The following is a 19174-nucleotide window of genomic DNA, read 5'->3' as shown; positions in this document are numbered from 1 at the left end:
GTGTGTAAAAGATCAGAGAATCATGGAATAGGACTGGAAAGGACTTTAAAGCCCATCCCATTCCACCCCTGCCATGGGTAGGGACACCTTCCACCTATCCCAGGTTGCTCCAAGCCTCATCCAGCTTGGTCTTGGAGACTTCCAGGGATGAGGCAGCCATCAGGTTCTCTGGGCAGCCTGTGCCAGTGTAAGACAATGACTCATTCTACAGAGCTAGAACTGCCTTAGGCTCCAATGCAAGATGTAACCAGAGGTATGTTTTCTATCACCAGCTGTTAAAACCAGGTGGAGCAGTGTTCTTTATCCCTTCCAGGCCCCATCCTCCCTCCAGGGGATCTCTGCTGTCCATGGGCCATCCAGGCTCACTGCAAGGCTGATACAATTCCATCATCCCATGGGGAGATGCTCCACCCAGGGGGAGGAGCCCAGCATTCCCACTTGGATCAAACCTGGCATTCAGAACCCCAGCACAGCCTGTTTGCACTGGATTCCCAGAGGGAGACCAGACCCATCTCACCACCACTCACCCCCTTCTACAGGATCATCTCTGCTCCAACAGAACCACATCTGTCACTGCAGGAGGACTTGATTGGACTGACACCAACACCCTGACCAACAGGGTGTCAGGTTGTGTTCTTACTCTTTCAGTATTTTTTTTCTTTGTTTACTATATTTTTTTTTACCACTACATTTTTATTATCATTTTCTTAGTAAAGAACTGTTATTCATATTCTCATTTCTTTGCCTGAGAGGCCCTTAATTTTAAAATTATAATAATTTGGAGGGAAGGGGGTTTACATCTTCAAGGGAGACATCTGCCTTCCTTAGCAGACACCTGTCTTTCCAAGACAAGAAAGAATTTAGTGTGGCCTTAACAACAACTACTGGATGTGATGATCCAGCTGTGAGGAGATGCCAACAAAGTGTTCTGGAAATGAGCCTGTAAGAGAACCTACCACTGACAAACATTTGCAGGTACTTCAATTCACATTTCCTTGGGTTTCATAAAACTGACTTCTTCCATGCAATGCAAGTTTAAATATTTGTTATTTGCACTGCAAATGTTAAGAAAAAAACCCTCCAAAATGCAATAAGATTTATGCAGTAAGATTATGGAAAATCAGACAGTAGAGTGGGGAATGGAAAGAAGAAACCAGCTGAAAAAAAATTCATTGTTATTGTCAGAAAAGGATTCGTAGGGGAAAACTCCTCAGACAACTGCTCAGCACTTGTGAGGGAAGACCCCATCTTTGACATAGACATGTTCTCTCTTCTCTTCCTCTTTTCCCATGCTCCCTAAATCCAAATAGTGATTCTTTTCATATTCAAGGAATGGGAATTTCTAAATGCCAAGTACCACTACGAAACTGCCCAAGATTTCCATCTATTTATCAGGAATGCTTGTGGATCTTCCAGTTGGAGGGAAAAAAAAAAACAACCAAAAAAACAAACAAAAAAAAAAAAAAACCAAACAAACAAAAAAAAAAAACAAAAACAACCTGGGGTTTCTTTTTCAAGTGTTTATTCCTGCATACCCACATGTGAGGCCCACTGCAGTCTGGGCTGGAGCTGGGTACCAGCTTTTTATTATTTGTTCTTGCTTAGGTTAAAATCAGGAAAGATTTTACTGCAGAATAGACCTGATTACATTAGACCTGACCGTCATGGAAAGAACGAGCTTTAATCTCACTTCCTTCACCCCTTACTTATTCACAGTGGATTTCTCTCTTATTCACTTGGATCAGAATTGACAACTTTGCTTTAAATGCAGAGGTGAGGTGGGCCAGATTTTACTTTCCCCCTACAAAATCCAGCACAGTTCCTGTTTTTCCAGGCCATGTTACCAACAGACATTCTTTGTTCCAGTTATTATCCAGCCTTCCCTCCTAGTCCAGTGCTGAAAACCAAGCTCTTTACATGTACTTATGTGTTTTCCAACATTTTAGAGCTTTCCCTAAAGGCCAGTTCATGCTTTTCAAGGCTCCCATGGTTGTGGTTTTGTGCCCTGGAAACAGGAGTGATGTTTGTCCCCAGCAGACCCAGCACAATTCACTTCAGGGGGATTCACCATTGAAAAGGGGCAGGACTAAATCAGATTATTGGGCCTTTTTCTGCCCCAGGGTGCCCGGATTTTATAGCACGGGATTCCAGGGAGTTGCAGAGACTCGATTCCAGGTTTTAAATGGTATAAACAGGCAGGTGCTGCCCTCATGTTTGTGAAGGTACAAAACCCACTGGAAACACCAGATCTGAGCTGGGCTGTGGAAACACAGGGATTGATTGGGCCAGTTCTGTTTTAAAACACAGCTCAGCCTTCTCCTAAAAGTGGATTTTTAAAAGTCACCCATCTCTAAGCTAACTTGCAGCCTACTTTTGATCTCTTGGAAGAAAACCAGCCTTAATGAACCTGACCTGAAAAGCAGATCCAAAGTGCTATGGATGTACCTTCTGTTACATTCCAGTGCCTGGCACTACACTACATCTCAAAGCAATTACACTGAATTTTTTCAGGTTTACCAGCTGAAAACTCAAACCTCAGGGAACGGTCCTCGCTCTCCCACACCCTCACAATCCTATTATTTATTTGTGTTTAATAAAATTGCCTAATTAGACCATTCTCCAAGGAAACAACTTGCAGCTTTAGGCAAATACAGGAATATGTTGAGTTTGACACAGCCCTTTCCTCCAGCCAAACCCAAGGCAAACAACCTTTTCACTGAAACCCACTGGACCAGGTAGGCACAAGCACCTCTGCTGATAAGCATCACTAATTAGAATCAACACCTACTAATACAAATCTCAGCTTTACAGGAGACATCTGGGGCCTCCAGATGTGTGTTTCAGGTCTCAGAGTAAATATACACAGGCACTAAAACCGATGGATATCCACGGGAAAACTGAATTTTTAGGGTAAGGCCACTGGAATGTAAACAGCAGGGCTGGAATTTAGAGATGACTCCAGAAGTCTGGTTCCTGCATAGCTCGATGTAATACCAGATATTTGCCAACCACAGGAGGACAAGCAGGTTTGCTTACAGGCATGGAAAATGAGGATTCCTAAGAAAAACCCTGGAATCTCACTGCAAACTCCAGCATTAAACATTCAGTGAGGAGAGGAGAAAAACAAACAAAAAACAGACACCGTGTTGTACTTTTTTTGATTTTATAGAATTTTTACAATATATTTCCTCTTCATTTGCATATTTAACCCACATCTGTAGCTTTCTTTTTACATGTTGAACTGAACTGGAATAAATCTAAAGGTCTGATATATTTTAAACAACCGATAAAAATTGCAAAGTAGTAAACCCGTAAGAAAAGAAATTATAAAACTCTCGTTTTTAAGTGTTTAATGAAAGCAAGTCAAATGTATCATTAGGAACAATATGGTTTGTTTTAAACACATCATAGGTGATTCAGGCAGGACAACTTTTTTAGTTTTTCTTATATTAGGCACATTTTTTTTCAGCATACCTGTTTTCCAGACAGTTTTATACAATTCAATAGCATCATTCACATCCACTTGGAACTTCTGCATAATTTTCAAAATGTGATTGATCATGAATATTCATTATTGGTTTTCTATTTGTCTTTCTTTAGAGCCACCAGAAGAAAAAAAAATAATCAGTGGTTTTTGTCTGTTAAAAAATCCATAATTAATGATTTGAGTTATAAGGCAGCAACAGATTCAGTGTCAACTCAGGTCACAGTCCTTCAGTTCCATCTAGTGGGTAGAAATTATATTTAGTGGACACTGTTCCTAGACAGTTCCTTCAGGGCAAGATGACTGACTCATGAGGCCAGTCACTGCTGGTAGAGTAAGTTGAGTGGTAATGCCTAGCAAGAAATTCTGGCCACTCCTATGTCATCCTTGCAGCCTCATGTCTTCATCCAGAAAGCAAAAGGACAGTCCAACAGAAAAAAAAATAAAACATGACTATAACAGAGCTGTGACAGGTTCTATGAATGGTTTATTTACAGTCTTCATCCCTGATGTGAAAAAAGAAAAAAGCCTTCTTTGAGTGAACAGGCAGCCCCCAGCAGCTGCACAGCTCAGCAGCCCATTGCATATCCGTGATTCCTCAGCCACGGATGCCCGTGGAGCCAGTGAAGAGCAAATTCTACTGCTCCAGAGAAGCAACTTCCAAGTGCTCACCTGCCCCAGCCACGACTCCCTAACATCAGTTTAGGAACATCTGTTGGTGGAGCAACTCCCTGTGCCCAGAATCTGTTCAAACAATGACAAGGTGTGAAGCAGTTGTCTCTGACAGCCCTGCAGGGAGGCTACAAACTCCAGCACCTTGTGGGGATGTGGGAACAGAGTGATCCGTGCATTAAAGACACACCACAATCTTGGTAATCCCCTTCCCATCCTGAGGTCTGGAAGGAAATCAACACAGGATGCTCAAGGAGGGTTTTCAGAGCAGCATCTCTCTGCTTCCTTTCAGTCTTTCACAAATACAACACTTCTCCTGAATCCTGGGATTCTGACTTGCTAAGAGAGCCACTGCATTCCTGAAGGCAATGGCTTCAGCATGGTGCTTTTCTTGGTCTTCACTTTTACATCTTTCAAGCAGAATAATCACATTCTGATTCAAGCACTCACTGTGCACTCACTTAGCTGAACAGAAGTCAAAACAAAACTCTACAGCACTAGAGGCCATCAAAAAAAAAAAAAAAAAAAAAACAAACAAAAAAAACCAACCAAGGGATACATTACTGCATGATTCCCTCTCAGAGGGAGATTGGGCCACCCTTAAACTCCAGCCCCAGCTGATAAGACCATCAGTTCAGAGAACACTCCCCAAAGCAGGGCTCCTGTGCATTGGTATTTGGGCACCACTTAAATTTTGGACAAGCAGGGTCAATAAATAGATTTCCTTCTGACAGAGCCACTGCTTTACACAACTTGCATTCAGACACTACTAGAGCTTTTGGCTGCCTTTTTTTTCCCATACTCCAGTGTTGGGGTGAAGAAGTGAAGAAGAAAAGAATTAGCATTAAAAGTTATCTAAATTTATATTTGACAGGATCAGTTACACAAACTGCAATGGTACACAAAATACACCCCCAAATCAATCTCTGTTCTTTTTAACTCCTTGGAAAGGGAATAACCAATGTAGCTGTGCAGGAAGAAAGCCAATTTATTTCAGCATAGAAGGTCTGCAATTCACTCCATGTTCACCAAGAGAAATGTGGTTATTGCTCTATAAGATAAGAGTGGATTGATCATTAACCCCACCCTGAGTGCTGGGAGTCCAGGTTCCCAACATTGCCAAGGACCTCCTAAGCCACTAATATCAAGATAACTGAAGGGGAAAAAAAGCCTCATAATTTCTTGTAAAGATGTGATTTTTGAGAAACATGTAAGTTCTTCAGGTCTTCCTATCAGCCCTGCCTTGTGATTGAAGGCCAGCCTTTGCTCTCTACACTACAATAACGGGCTGTTTGGAATAAGACATTGATAAAGCAAGGTAAGAACAGGTGACCCAGATAGATGAATCAAAGAACAGGAGAAACATAAAGCTCTTGCACGAGGATGCTGTGAAACTGGAATCCTTCAACTGCTTTGCAAATCACCCACAATTTGTTTTACAACCTGTAGTTTAGTAAGAATTGAAATCCTTTTCCTTGGGAAGTAGCCTCCAAAGCAAAAATGACAGGATTCAAGCGTGGACCACTGCTGCAGCAGCCACCAGATTCTGGTTTGCCTGTTCCCCTCTGAAGATGTACAACAGATGCTGCTGATGGCACCACCCCGAGATGGGCAGTGCTTTCTGAAGCAGACACGTTTCATGGATCAAGTTTCCTCAGGAGCAGATGACACAAACGTGGGGGCCTTCCATTCTCATACTTCAGCTACCTTCTTTCCTTTACTTCCTCTGAATAAAAAACAATATTGTTCTCTTTACTCTAACATGCTACAATATGTGCATACATAACTGTAGGCGACGCATGAGTTACTTCAGGATGTGCTTTTTCATTGAAGTGAGCTGTTACTTTTACAAATTCTACATCAAGGTGGAAGGAAGGAAGGAAGGAAGGCTGCAGAGTGCTCATACACTGAAGCTGAAGGAACTTCTCCTAAAAGGAGTTCAGATGTTTGTTCCAATGTCCTATGGACAAACTACTCTATCCCATGCACTCCGGCCTGAGCCAGTATTAAACATTCCAGAAACTTGTTGATTTGTTTGGATAGTTAATGGCAAGGCTGATAGCAGCAATGTTTTTCAGGGCCTAGAAGAGAAAAGGAAAAACAAAGTTACACCCAATATTCTCCTCAAGCCTAAAGTGTAAAGAAATCGTATGAAACTGAAGAGATATAGAAACCTGGAATCATGGAATGGTTTGGGTTGGGAGGGACCTTAAAGATCATTTTATACCACTCCCTGCCATGGACAGGGACACTTTCCACCAGACCAGGTTGTTCCAAGCCCCATTCAACCTGGCTTGGACACTTCCAGGGCAGCCACAGCTGCTTTGGGCAGCCTGTGCCAGGGCCTTGTCACCTTCATGGGAAGAATTTCTTCCCAATATCCTAGAAAAGCATTTGTGCACAGTTCACTCACAACTTTCAAAGGCCTGTCAAGGCCAAGTACATTAATATCTCTTTTATAAACTCCACTGGGCAATGAGAAATCATTCAGTGTCTGCCACAAAGATCCCAGACCCCCCAGCCCTGGGGCTGTGCAATCCTACCTGTGCTGTGCAGCGATGAAGATGATCTTCAGTATTTAAGGCAAGCAAATACTCCTGGAGAGATCCAAGCTCCTGCGGCCAGAAAACATGCAATGAGCACCAATGCTTCTACCAAAGGTGATATTCTACTAATTAACATTAAAATGCTGATCATTAGAGCAGTCTCCAAGAACCAAAGATATCAGAACTGCACACCAGAGTCTCCCAGACCAGAGCACAGTTTATGATCACAGAAATGAGCTCATGTCACTGTTCATATTTAAAGTTCAAAACCAACTCAATGAAAACCACATGCAAATACCTTTAAATTAATTATTAAACCAGAACTCTCAGAATAAACAGTGGCTTTAGGGCCATAATAATCATGACTATTACTTAAAGTCCAGTGATGGATAAGGTAACAGAATTCCCCTCTAATTAGAATGTACTGCCACACTATAAGTGAAAGTTGTTAATGTTCCTGTAGCTCTGAGGGATAGAAACACAGGAGCTGCTTACAGTAACTCTGTTTTCTGTCACAAAGAAGAGTTCTGCCAGTGCACGATGAAGAGGAAGGAGAATACCAGGCTTGGCTGTATCAAGACAAGAGTTGTTTTCCATATGGGTGAAAAGCTGCCAAAGAGGCTTCAATAAGGTGAGGTCACAGTCCCTGAAAAAAAAGTAATTTAAATGAAATTGTGATGCAATAGTGAGTACCCACCATGACCATTTCTGGGAAGGGAGAGGGGGAACCAAAACCAAATGAAATTTAAGAGAACAAAACCATACATTTGTGACAATTAAAGGTAAAAAATAACCACTTTGCTAAATTCTCTTCTAGAAATACTCATGCCATACATACATGACACATAAGGACACATATCCCTTCTAAAACTCAATTACAGGCTTAGTGGTACAACTAAAAATATTAATGTGAAAGCTACTTACTTTACAGAGAATCAGATCATCACTTCACCAGGTTATTATTTCATCCTTACCTTAATTCTGCAGTATAACTAATACAAAGAGAATAAATTTCTAGAAAACTAATTGAAATCTACCTTTGTCCTGTTTAGTGATGATTTTTTTATTATTTTCAATGACATTTGAATTCATTAGACTTCTTTAAAGGTCAGGAAAGAAGAGAGAGTAAAACATTTCTGCTATCAAAGCACTGCAAATTGCACCTGACAGGTAAATGAAAAATACTCGCTTCAAACCACAGGGGATTTTTTTTTGCTTTAGAATAGCATCAGTTTAGTGTCTTTTTGTTCCCTTGCCCTTTGCCAGTGGGGCAGGGTGTGGGGCAGGGCACTCACCCCTGGCTGCTGCACTGCACTATCTTCAACAGCAGGTGGATGGCCTTGAGGCGCTGGTGCCCCGTCTGGCGACACGCCACCCCCACCTGCCACTCCCAGATTTTGGTCAGTGGAAGGTGAGGAATTACCCTTTCCTCAGACAGCATCTGCTTTAGAATTTCAAAGCCTGGGGAAAAAAAGAAAATTCAAACAGCTGTTCAGCTTTGTAGGCATGCAATCTGTTCATATGGTCAGTTTTCTCCATACACCAAGTATTGCAAGCCAGAGATGTTGAATTAAAATACCAAACAAAATCTGAGATAACTCTACATTACATCCTGACATGGCAATTCTTTTCTGAGGCAAAACTTACATAAACATTAGAAAGAATCATATCCAAAATTAAATTTTTTGCCCAAATAAGGCAAACAAACCACAGGCCCTCCCTATTATATGAAATGCAATAGAGTTTTGCTGATAGCAAATTATCCATCAGCCTCAATTTCATTAAAAATATTTAAACTCTAAAATAAACTAACAAAACCTCTTATGCTAAAAATTAGACCCAGAACCATCCTATTTTAATGGATAACCACTTTTGAAAGATGCAATTACCATTACTTCTGTTTCCAATTGCGGCATCCTGGAGTGTTTACTAAATACTCTGTAATTATTATCATATAATGAGATTTTGGATGCAAATTACATTATTATAATTGTAATTTCCAACTCTCCATGAAGATTTTGTGTTTCTACCCCAAAGTCACAGGAAGTAAAAGACATCAGCTGAGTTTCAACTTGAACAAAACTGATCATGTTATTTCTAAGACATTGAATGCAAATTCTAAGTCAAGGGAAAGGGATAATCATAAGACTCTCAAAGGTCAGCAAAATGACTAAAAAAGGCCCTTTGCAATACATTCTGAGCATCTCTCACCTGTCTGAAACCTTCCCAGATGACCTGCTGTCACTGTAAACTTATAACCCCACTCAGTGTTGCTCATGTCAGAAGTAAATCTGTAGTAGAGTGTGTCTCCTGTGTGCAGGGAGGGAAGAAAGCCCACATTATTATTTTCTGAGATAGTTTTGCCATCTCAAATACAACTTAAATGAAAAGTCTGAAATTAATTAATCCTAGATGTCTTCATTCAAGAGAGGTGGTCTTTTATTTTTTGATAACTATGAAAAACAAAGAACAGGTGACAAGAAGGAGGGTGAAGCAAAACCCACAATGATTTCCCCTGTCTAAAGATACTGGATAGAAAGGATAATGTCTTATATTTTTGAAAACCAAATAGAGGAAATTAAAGAAACTCCATATTCTGCACATGTAACTTCACTTTTCCAATTGTGTTACTGGATCAGTTATGATTTATGAAACAAGAACTTCTATACAGGCAGCCAAGTTCTTTACAACAACACTTCAATTAATGGGACAAAGGGTTTAAAATATTTGAAAGTAAAATTTTTACATGTCAGAAAATTAAATTGAACATTTTTATTCTAAGGAAGAAAACTCGTAAACTTAATCACTTAAAAAATAGAAGGACTATTTGAAGAAGAAAATAAAACATTTGACCACTTTACAATCAGGCAAAAACACTCAAAAGGTTTTTGTCATCGTAGCATCTACATCTTCAGAGATAAATCCTGGTAATTGACTGTAACACTACACAAAACATCTTCTTACCTACTGTGCTCTATGATACTAGAGCTGTTAAAACTTAAAGTATCTTTTCTGCCTCATGAAAAACCATGGGACAAGCAGGCTAGATTTCATTGGGAAGCAGAATTTTCAGTTTCATGAACAAGAAAAATTTTGAAAACATTTTTTAGGATTTAAAAGGAAATATCTATAAAAGAATTTCCCTTTTAATCATGAAATGCAGACAGTGTTCTCTCCTACTCATAGAAGAAAGCCCTTCAATCAAATGAAAAGCCCAGAAGCCTTTAAATGTCTGGTTTCAGCTAAAACCTGCTGGAATCAAGAGCCTTAATCCAGACAGCCTTGGTTGGAAATGAACTTGCACAAGGTGAAACTCAAGTTTCAAGGCTGCTCTAAACAATGGGCTTCAAAGTTCAGCTCCTTGGCAACTCTTAGGGAGGAAAAAGAAGACAAAAATCTAAAATATTTCTACAGAACACACATTTGCTTTTAACTGGCACCTTGTAACCCAAACCCAGCACCTTGTAACCCAAACTGGTTTGCTAAGAAAGTTCCTAAATCTCTTTACAGGTGCTGACAGTCCTTGAAGTCAAGAGCTTCCTGCAGCACCCCAATGCTGAGTGGGTTAAAACAGCTTAAAATCAGAAGCAGGAGACTGTGCAGTCCTTGAGCTTCCTGGCATTTGCTCCTCACTGAGCTCTCACAAGTGCAGCTGGCAGTCAAACCCTGGAATTTTTCCAGCTGTGCTCTGTGGCACCAGCTGGAGCCAAGGTGCTGGCACTGGCTCTCTTTGCTCAGAGCAGCAGCAGAGCACAGCAACAAAGATAAGCATATTTTATTTTTTTTTTTAATAAAAAAAATGTGCTTCCTGTGGAAAGTAAGACAAGGCATAAACAATGTAAGTGAATATCGTGCAGAACAAGGACTGTGTTGGAACAGAATCAAGATCAAATTTGTTTCCAGTAGCTGAGTGCGTGCTTTGACTGAGGGGTGGAAAGAAAAGGTCACAGCACAACAGATAAGCCACATTTCAGAAACAAATGCAAGAGCAGCATGTCAGAGCAAACAGAGTGGGACAAGGAAAGGATTGGCTTTTCTCCTACACATCTCAGGAACATCCATGTTTAACTCATCAGGAGTTTCTCTCAGGAGTGCCAGCAATATCCTGTATAACCTTCAATCAGTGCATATTCACCTGGAAGCTCAAAGTCAGTCCATTTCTGAGGGGAGCCACTGAAGCTGTGCCGGTCCTGCTGGAAGTCGCTGCTGCTGGACATGAGCAGCTCATCACAGCCCTCCTCCGTGTTACACTGAGAGTCAAACTTGATGGAGAGGTAGATAGCACCAGGAATGTGAACTTTATCCTGAGGAATAAACACAGCAGCTTTGTGTCCTGTCACACTGCCCAGAACTCACTTCACTTTCACCACACAAACAAGGGAGATACAAAAAAAATATTACAGCATCTCTGTGAATAAAAAACTCTTTGATATTTTTACCCAGAGCTAATTTAATAAATGTAAAGCATGGCCTATTGTTCACATTAGCTGTTAAGCATGTAAAGTGAATTGCCAGCAATGCTTTCATTTTTCAAAAGCAGTAATTGTTGCTGATACTGATCTCACTGCCAGAACCTAAGGGGTTATATGCATTTTAAAAATAAAAATCAGAAGAGTCAGAGCAGCAGGGAAATAAAAAAATCCCAAGACTGCCCAGAGGCAATAATTATTTACCAAACTATATCAGCAAAAATGCTTTCAAACAGTATCAAGAGAAGAAAATCAGAAACTGTTTGTGTCAGGGAAAGAGTCTAAAATGATAAATACATGAAAAAAGATACCACTCCTACTTTCATCTAACAGCACAAGAGAGTAACAGGCCAACTGAAACAAATCTTTGGAAAGAAGGGTAGAAACATTTCATCATTAAGGCCTTGAAACCATTTACAAATCTGATCTGCTTCAAATACATGCACAGTAAAGCCATGTAAGTTATGTACTTTTCATAGGATTGAATTAGAATTACATTGAAGTGCCTGATTGAACACATTTCTTTGCAGGGCAAGGCCTGAGTTATCTGACATCAGCCTTTCCAAGCAAGACTGAACAGACTTCACAGGCACTTCAAGCACAGAAGTCCCACAGATACCCACAGAGAACTTGGAGAGGCTTCTGCTCCAACCCCTGGGTGATTTCAGCCTCAAGTCCTGCACTGCAATCCAAGCCTGCCTTACCTCAAAGTTCGTGTTGTTGTTGTAAGGATGCTGAGATTCCCTCATCTGCACTGCCATCCCTGGCTCCTCCATGAACTGACAGGCTGTCAGGGCCATGGTGCCCAGCATGTTCTCCTTGCAGCCATGCAGCACTTTCTGGAGAATCTGGGGAGAAAAACATCATGTAAATACAATTTACTGTCACAAGAACATTTACAGCTGTATATGCTGATGGCTGACACAAGTCATGTCCAGCCACAGAGTATTCTGGAAGAGGGAATCAAGGTACCAACAAGAAACAAGATATTCACAGATGATGCCTACAAATGTCATCTCCATTTCACTCTAAATGTCAAAAGATTTCCCTCTGTCTTCTGTTCTAGATCTTTCATTTTTTATTTGATAAAAACATGACAGATATTGGCTACATCTCTTCACACAACTGCTTGAATTAAGGCTAATCCATAAAGTAATTAACAGGAAACTAAAGCTGTAATCAAGTGAGATAAACAGCTTTGTTGACATACTAAACCTTTACCTTCTATACCTACAGGTTTTGATTTAAATAGAATATGTCATAGTCATATATTTCAGCCTTCAAAAAAAAAGTACAACTCTGTGCATAAGAAGAAATGATAAAGTATCAATTAGGTGGCTGAAGTTTTGAAAGCAGCAGATGCAAGTCCTGTGCATTTAAAACTACCCAAAAATGCCTTTAATCTATCAGGACACACTAAATATAATTCAGAACCACCTGAGTCTCCCTTTTTCTTATTTTTATAACAGTGCATAAAAGCCCTGAATGGGGAATTCTGTTACTTGAGGCCCTTTCAGGTCATCAGAGCAACTCATTCCATGAGTCTTTACCTGCCACCTCTTAACTCCTCCTATAAACTGTAACACATCAGCTCAGGCCAGCAGCTTCATCTCCAAATCAACCAAAAACTGACTTCTTGGGAAAAGAAGTTTAAGAACCAAAGGCAGCATGCAGCAGTTCCCTGAATGCACTCTTTGCCTTGCACTTGCAGAACAGCCTAAGACAAAGGCTAGGATTTTGCATTTAATATGCCTTAATAGATTTCATTCTATCCGTTCATCCTGCCCTTTTCTGAACCCATAAAAACACCCTGGGGCAACAATTTCCATGACTTACTGTGTTGAGAACCTGTTCTTTTGGTTTGTTTTGGATCTGCCACTTATTACCTTAATCTGACACTCCTTTGTTTTCTTACTGGGAGGGCCAGTGAATAATACTTGCTCTTTTTTTTCCTTAATGCATGCTATTTACTGCTTTAAATCTACAGAGAAAGAGGAACAGACTTTTCCATTACTTCTTCTCCCTCAATGCCCCACATGGGAAAGATCCAGAATGAAGAAAAACAGTTGGTTCCTCATACTGAAGATATTCCATGGCTGTAATAATCCCTGTCATTCTTCTCTAGGCCTCTTCCAGTTGTACTGCATCTTATTTTCATTTTTTAATGAGATGAGGGAGTCACTGCAGTCCAAAAGAGTGCACACTATTGGTTCAGTGGCATATCAATGCTTTCTACTTTATTTTTCATTCCCTCTTTGAACATTCCCAGCACTTGATTTGCTTTGACTGCTGTGAAGCCTTGAGCTGACACTTTCATTACAACATTCTATTGTAATTCCAAGATCACTTCCACCAGCAGCTCATCAGTGGAGTAGCAGGTATTACAACATACACGTTGAGATCTAAGAAAAAGCACCTTTTAAAATGTACTGCCTATTTTACCAATTTCCCTAGATTCCCATCTAGATTGTCTATTTTCAAAACAGACTGCCTATTTTACCAATTTCTCCCTCATAACTGAAAGAGTTCTCTCCCCACAGCTAGTTTTTCCATTTTCTGTTAACAAGATCAGCACATCAAGACACTGACAAATTCCAACTGTTCTTTCAGAACTAATTTAAATTTTGAAGTTTCAATTTAGTTGAAAAAAAGGAACTGCGAGTATTTTTGTTAGTCAGAGTCTCATGGCATGTGGGCAGAGGTTTTGTTCACATGTCTAAGTGAAATCCACTTACTTTTTCCCACAGCTGCTTCTCCTCCAGCTGCATCAGCATGTCCAGGATGTATGTCATATGGGCTGGGCCACTCAGGTCTAGGATTTCCTCATTTATTGCCACATCATCAGGCCACTCAGCTAACAAGGATGCCAGCACATGCCTGGCATACAGAACTGCAATTGCCTCGTTGACACGATACAGGTAGTCCCTGACAGCTTTCTTACTCCTGGAGTCCAGCTCCTTGTGCAGGAGGATGGAGCTCTTGGTGCGTCGCTGTTTGGCATAGCTGAGCTGCAGGTCACTCTCTGTGTTGGTGATGAGTTTCTGGGCAACAGGATTGGTTTCTTCTGTTGCTTTATCACAGAGGACAGGCTTTGACTGCAAGGAGAGAAATGCCAGTTCGGAAACAGGCTGTCAGCAATTTACTGCCTTACATTTACTGCAATGTGGATTTACAAATGAGTTTGCCAAAAACTCCACAAGAGTGAGATCTCTCACACAGCTACAGCTTTCCTGAGAAACATTGTTTATGTCTACAAACCTCACTATACACTGATGCATTTGTGGAAACAGCAGTTAGAATTCTAACCAGAAGTGTTAACTGAAGCTCACCTGCCGAGGTAAAGCTACCAAGTGCCCTGAAATGAGGCAAGTTAGGAGGAACTTCTGGAGATCACTTGGTGCAAATTTGACTTAAGGCTGAGATAACTCCAAAATCAGGGCTTTGTCCAGTTAAGGTTGGACAATTTCCAGGTGTGGATATTTTACAGCCTCTGCATAAGCGGTTGAAAGGTCTATTTTTTTTTTTTCTTATAATGATGTGAAACTGCTTCAGGAAGCTCCTTCCCCTTTGCAATGCAACTGATAAACAGCTGTGCTGGTGACACCACATGGCCGGGAGCAAGCCCTCAAAATAAAGCAGAGCTGTGGGACCTACTGTTGAATGCAAAACCTAATGCTTGCAAGTGTAGTGTCTACTTTACAAGATAAATTCATTGCTTCCTTGTTCTGATGAATTTACTGTAAGATAACAATCATCTGCTAAAACAGTAGCATGGCATAAGCTTACAGCAATGAGATACAATCTCTCTTGTGTAAGGGGAGGAAATTACAGCCTGTAGTCACAATTTGTTCTCCTGACCTGGGAATCAAGTTCTTTCACTTTCTTAAGGAAGGAATAACAAGGAAGAAATACTTGCTTCTTGTACCTGCTCACTCATTTTGACATAAAACACTGATAACAGATTATTTCAGATGTATTAAAAAAAATTCTCAGGTTTGAAGTTACTAAACAGAAGCTACTGAATGCCAAAACTAATTATTTTTCATTCTTTTTTTGTAGAGGTGTCCATACCAAACAGGGTAAGATGATCATATCTGTATCCACTGCCTTGGAACTCTGCTCCTCCAGCCTCAGGCGTTTGCTGGGCTGCCACTTCTGAGCCAGCGTGCGGATCCTCTCATCCGTGGTGATCACATCCCCATCAAACCTGAGCAGAGCCAAAAGGAAATCAATAATACACAAAAATGTGTTTCCAAAGTAATGCAGACTCAATTAGGGCAGTTAAATGCAAATTAAATCTTCCCACCTTCTGTTTTGGAAAGATTTAAGATCTGCCTATTTTTATCACGTTAACTGTTCTCCTGTTCTAACAAGCCAAAGGATTTAAATGTTACAAAATCACTTATTTCTGTGAGAACATGATGTCTCTGTGAGGTGCTTTGAGTACCAGAAGCCACATGTGAGCTCTTGGCTCTACCTCAGTTCACAGAATTCAGAGCCATAGTGGATCTTCACATGGGAGCCATCACATAGAAAAAAGCATGGGATGTGTTTCAGAATGTGGTGACTTGCTTCCATAAATACAACTTAGCAGGAGTTTATTTCCTTACTTTTTCACACATGAAAGCCAAATCTTTTCCTTGGAAGAATTTCTATTCAGCACCAAGATTTCAGATTTTCCCCCACCACTGTCTCTCTGCTGGACCCAGACTTTCACTTACCTCTTTTGAACTTCCAGGAAAAAAGAATCTGTTCTTTTCATCTGCAGCTCATACATGGCTCGAAGAATGTGGAGAGGGGCATTAAGTGCATCATGTGTCATCTGAGCAAGGAGCAAAAAAAAATTAAAAAAAACCCCAAAAACACATTAAAGAGGGAAAAGAAAGATTGAATTTCTTTAAGGATGACCTAGGCATTATTTTTCACTTTGTAGGTGGAGAAGTAATGAACATCTGGATTAGTAATAATGAGAAGCAATTTAGCAAAACACTGCATAATGATTTTGTAGCATTCATTACTGGAGCTCATTTTTATTTTCTTTAAAGAATGATGCACTGAAATCACAGACCTATACTCTATAAATTTAGAGGGAAAACAACCATATGAATTCCCAAATGTTTTATGCAACTATCAAATGCACATTTACCCAAAAGGAGGCAAACTAATTGAAATACCAAGAAGCATATTTTGGTGGCTTCATCCAGGCCCTCCAGAGGATCAAGTTTGTTCTGCTCTAAGTCAACAGGACCAACAACAGGCTGCTCCACATCCTGATCTTGTTCCCTCTCTTCCAGTTCAGTATCCTCCTGTTCAGCCAGGGAACTGATATCTTGCTTTGAGGAATACAGCATTATTGACAAAATCTACACAGAAGAAAGGTAGCATATGGTGTGACAGCTGTAGGTATTATTAGTTTATTTGCTATCAGCATCTTAGAGGAACATTATCAGACCTAGACAGTGCTTAAAACATGCTATTTTACAAAGCAGCACACCTGAAATATAAAAAACCCAACCCCAAAACACAAAACAAAACCATTTCCCAATTCACTAATGAGTTACACTTCCTTGCTGCTGCAAAGACAACTTCAGTGATTAGCTGAAAGTGGAAAGAAAGTTGAGAAAGTAATTATTTAACTATTTCAGTACATCAAAGATTTGAAGATTCCAAGACAAAAACAAAACAAAGGTTCTGTGATGCCCCTATACACCTTTCTCCTTTGAAAACAGCCCTTTGCCTTCATCACAGTCCTAAAAATGAATTAACACAACTCCAGCCTAAGATAAAACATAACTAATAGCTGAACCACACTTATCTCTCATCAATTAAAAGACACTGTGAAAGAACATGCCCACGTGTGCATTGATCTCCCCACCTGCCCTGCAGCAAAATCTTGTACAAGTCATGCTTTTCTTTGAGATTGTTTTCTAAATTGAAGAATGGAACTCTCAAGAACAGTTTAAATAAAATCCATAAAACAACCTGAGTAGGTGAGTAATGTCTCATCCTGCAAATTTTTTTCCAAATAAAATCAGATTAGTGAAAATCAGCTCCTGCTTTCAAGAATTTAGTCTATTATCCACATGATTATGATGGGCAGGAGGCAGATTCAGGGATACAGTTTAGTGAACATTTTTTTAGAGACTAATTAGAAATAATCTTGAGTTCCCAGGAGGGCAGTGTACTGCCATAACCTTTCATGCCACTGTGTGAAGCTTGACTTTTTCCAAAATGTCACTTTTCTTACCTCCAGGTCTCGGAGAAGCCAAGTTTTACTAAAGCCAGTTCCTTTGCTACACTTCTTCACTAGAAGTTTGAGTAAACCAGACTGAAGAAAGGCAGACTGGATCTCCTTAAAGCCATGAATCTGCACACAGACACACACACAAATAAACAACTAAAAAAGGAACAATGCATCACAGTGCTTGTCACACAGCCTTGGGTGAATTGCCTGCCAGATGAATGACTCTGGGAATCTTTTTTCTTTCATTTCACTAAAATAAAAATCGCCACTTCAAATCCCTTAAGGGTATCACCTATGACATGCACAGAGTAGTAACTGAGTATCTGTTTTGACCTGACAGTCAAAAAAAAAATCCTGTTCAAATACTTCAGGAGTGAGAAAAGTGAGCTTCACTCCATAAAATGTTACCGCTAGGAATTTCTTCCTGAGCTCTCCTGAATGGTTGGCCCCCACAGAGGAGAAGCAAAACAACTTCCAGCTCAGACTCACAAAAGCTATTTAAAGCCCAGCAACATTTTCAACCCCCTACAGATCAGGAAAAAAGGGATCCAGCTGTGACAGAAATGCCCTTGTGGTAATTCCCCAGTGTGCTCAGTCAATACCCAAGTTCCTGTAGCACAGGGTAGAACATGGATTTTTATTTCTCTCTCATATTCTGTGTCAGGTACCTTCAGGGTTCTGTAAAGCCCCTTTAGAGCCAGTGACAAGACCCAAGTTGTTTCCACTGCCTCAGCATAGCTGCTGTCCATGCTGGTCTGCAGGAGGTGGGTGGAGATGAGGACAAAGTGCTGCAGGTACTGTCTCAGCTGGGTCTCGGAATCACTGCCCTCTTGCCCACATTTCTGAATCAACTGATAGTCTTTCACTACAAGAGAGAAAAAACACAATTGGTTCACCTTAAAATATTGTAGATTCGTCTGTTAGTAGATATGAGTAAGCTGAGACATGAGACTTTAACTATGTTCTAATAAAGGTCTTCTACAAAAATTATCTCAGATTCCCTGAACAGTCAAGAAAGTATTTCATTTTTCAGTACAAGTTAAAAATCTCCAGGTCACTCCTGGCAATAGCACATATTTACACATTAGCAGTACAGCATGCAGAGCAGCAGATATTGTATTTTACAATTAAAATGGGGAAAATTCTGACCTGCAATTGATATGATGAAATAAATACTGCTGATCTTATTGTTTAAAATGTCAACAGTTAAACAAAAAGAAAAAGCTTTTCTATTCAAATCTTCCTTCAATATCAGAAAGCAGTTTAGTCTGTTGATTTTTCCAAATGTCTTTTACACAACTTCAGTAGTCAAATCTTAAGACAACCTTTGCTTTATTAACTTCCCAATATTAGGTCATAAAAAGACAAAAGCCCTTGCTCCTAAAAACCGAACAGATTTGTTATATATTAAATGTTTCACTTGGTCTCAAATTTTAGGGTTATCCAAACTGTTTTTAAATTAGCAATTGTTCTAAAACCTTAAGCAAAGGTTTGTAATGGATAAGATACAAGCACTACACAAATCTTGATACAGAAACAACTGCTTCATCTTCATCAAAAGCCTATTTTTGAGATTTCTCCATTAACAGAATGGTCTCAACAGTTTTCTAAATCTTTTTCTGAATAAAGATAGTTGAAATAATTACTGCAGAAGCTTCCCAATTTGGCAGTGACCTTCAAGCAGAATTTGGTAACCTCTGAGCAGAAAGTCAGGCAACTTACTAATAATGGAACTCAAACTCTGCAGACCTGCACAGTG

At 40.0% G+C, this 19174-nt stretch overlaps 1 protein-coding gene across 3 annotated transcripts in view; it reads right to left on the bottom strand.

The window, feature by feature from the left end:
- Positions 1-3167: 3167 nt before the first annotated feature.
- The window catches only part of ZZEF1 (zinc finger ZZ-type and EF-hand domain containing 1), a 56890-nt gene continuing 40883 nt past the window's right edge, over positions 3168-19174 (bottom strand). For all 3 annotated transcript variants that reach the window (XM_083875265.1, XM_083875266.1, XM_083875267.1), the window contains exons 43-55: positions 18084-18280; positions 17419-17538; positions 16346-16534; positions 15893-15993; positions 15243-15378; positions 13907-14266; positions 11876-12019; positions 10838-11006; positions 8914-9012; positions 7998-8163; positions 7198-7348; positions 6700-6771; positions 3168-6237 (exon numbers count right to left, since the gene is read on the bottom strand). In XM_083875265.1, the coding sequence (XP_083731391.1) occupies positions 6163-6237; positions 6700-6771; positions 7198-7348; positions 7998-8163; positions 8914-9012; positions 10838-11006; positions 11876-12019; positions 13907-14266; positions 15243-15378; positions 15893-15993; positions 16346-16534; positions 17419-17538; positions 18084-18280 (1979 nt within the window). In that variant the 3' untranslated portion in view covers positions 3168-6162. The remainder of the gene's footprint in view (positions 6238-6699; positions 6772-7197; positions 7349-7997; positions 8164-8913; positions 9013-10837; positions 11007-11875; positions 12020-13906; positions 14267-15242; positions 15379-15892; positions 15994-16345; positions 16535-17418; positions 17539-18083; positions 18281-19174) is intronic.

The sequence above is a fragment of the Zosterops lateralis genome (assembly GCF_965231275.1).
Source record: "Zosterops lateralis genome assembly, chromosome: 19".
Lineage (NCBI taxonomy): Eukaryota > Metazoa > Chordata > Aves > Passeriformes > Zosteropidae > Zosterops > Zosterops lateralis.
The sequence above is the reverse complement of the archived record's forward strand: the minus strand, read 5'-3'. Positions and strand labels throughout refer to the sequence as shown.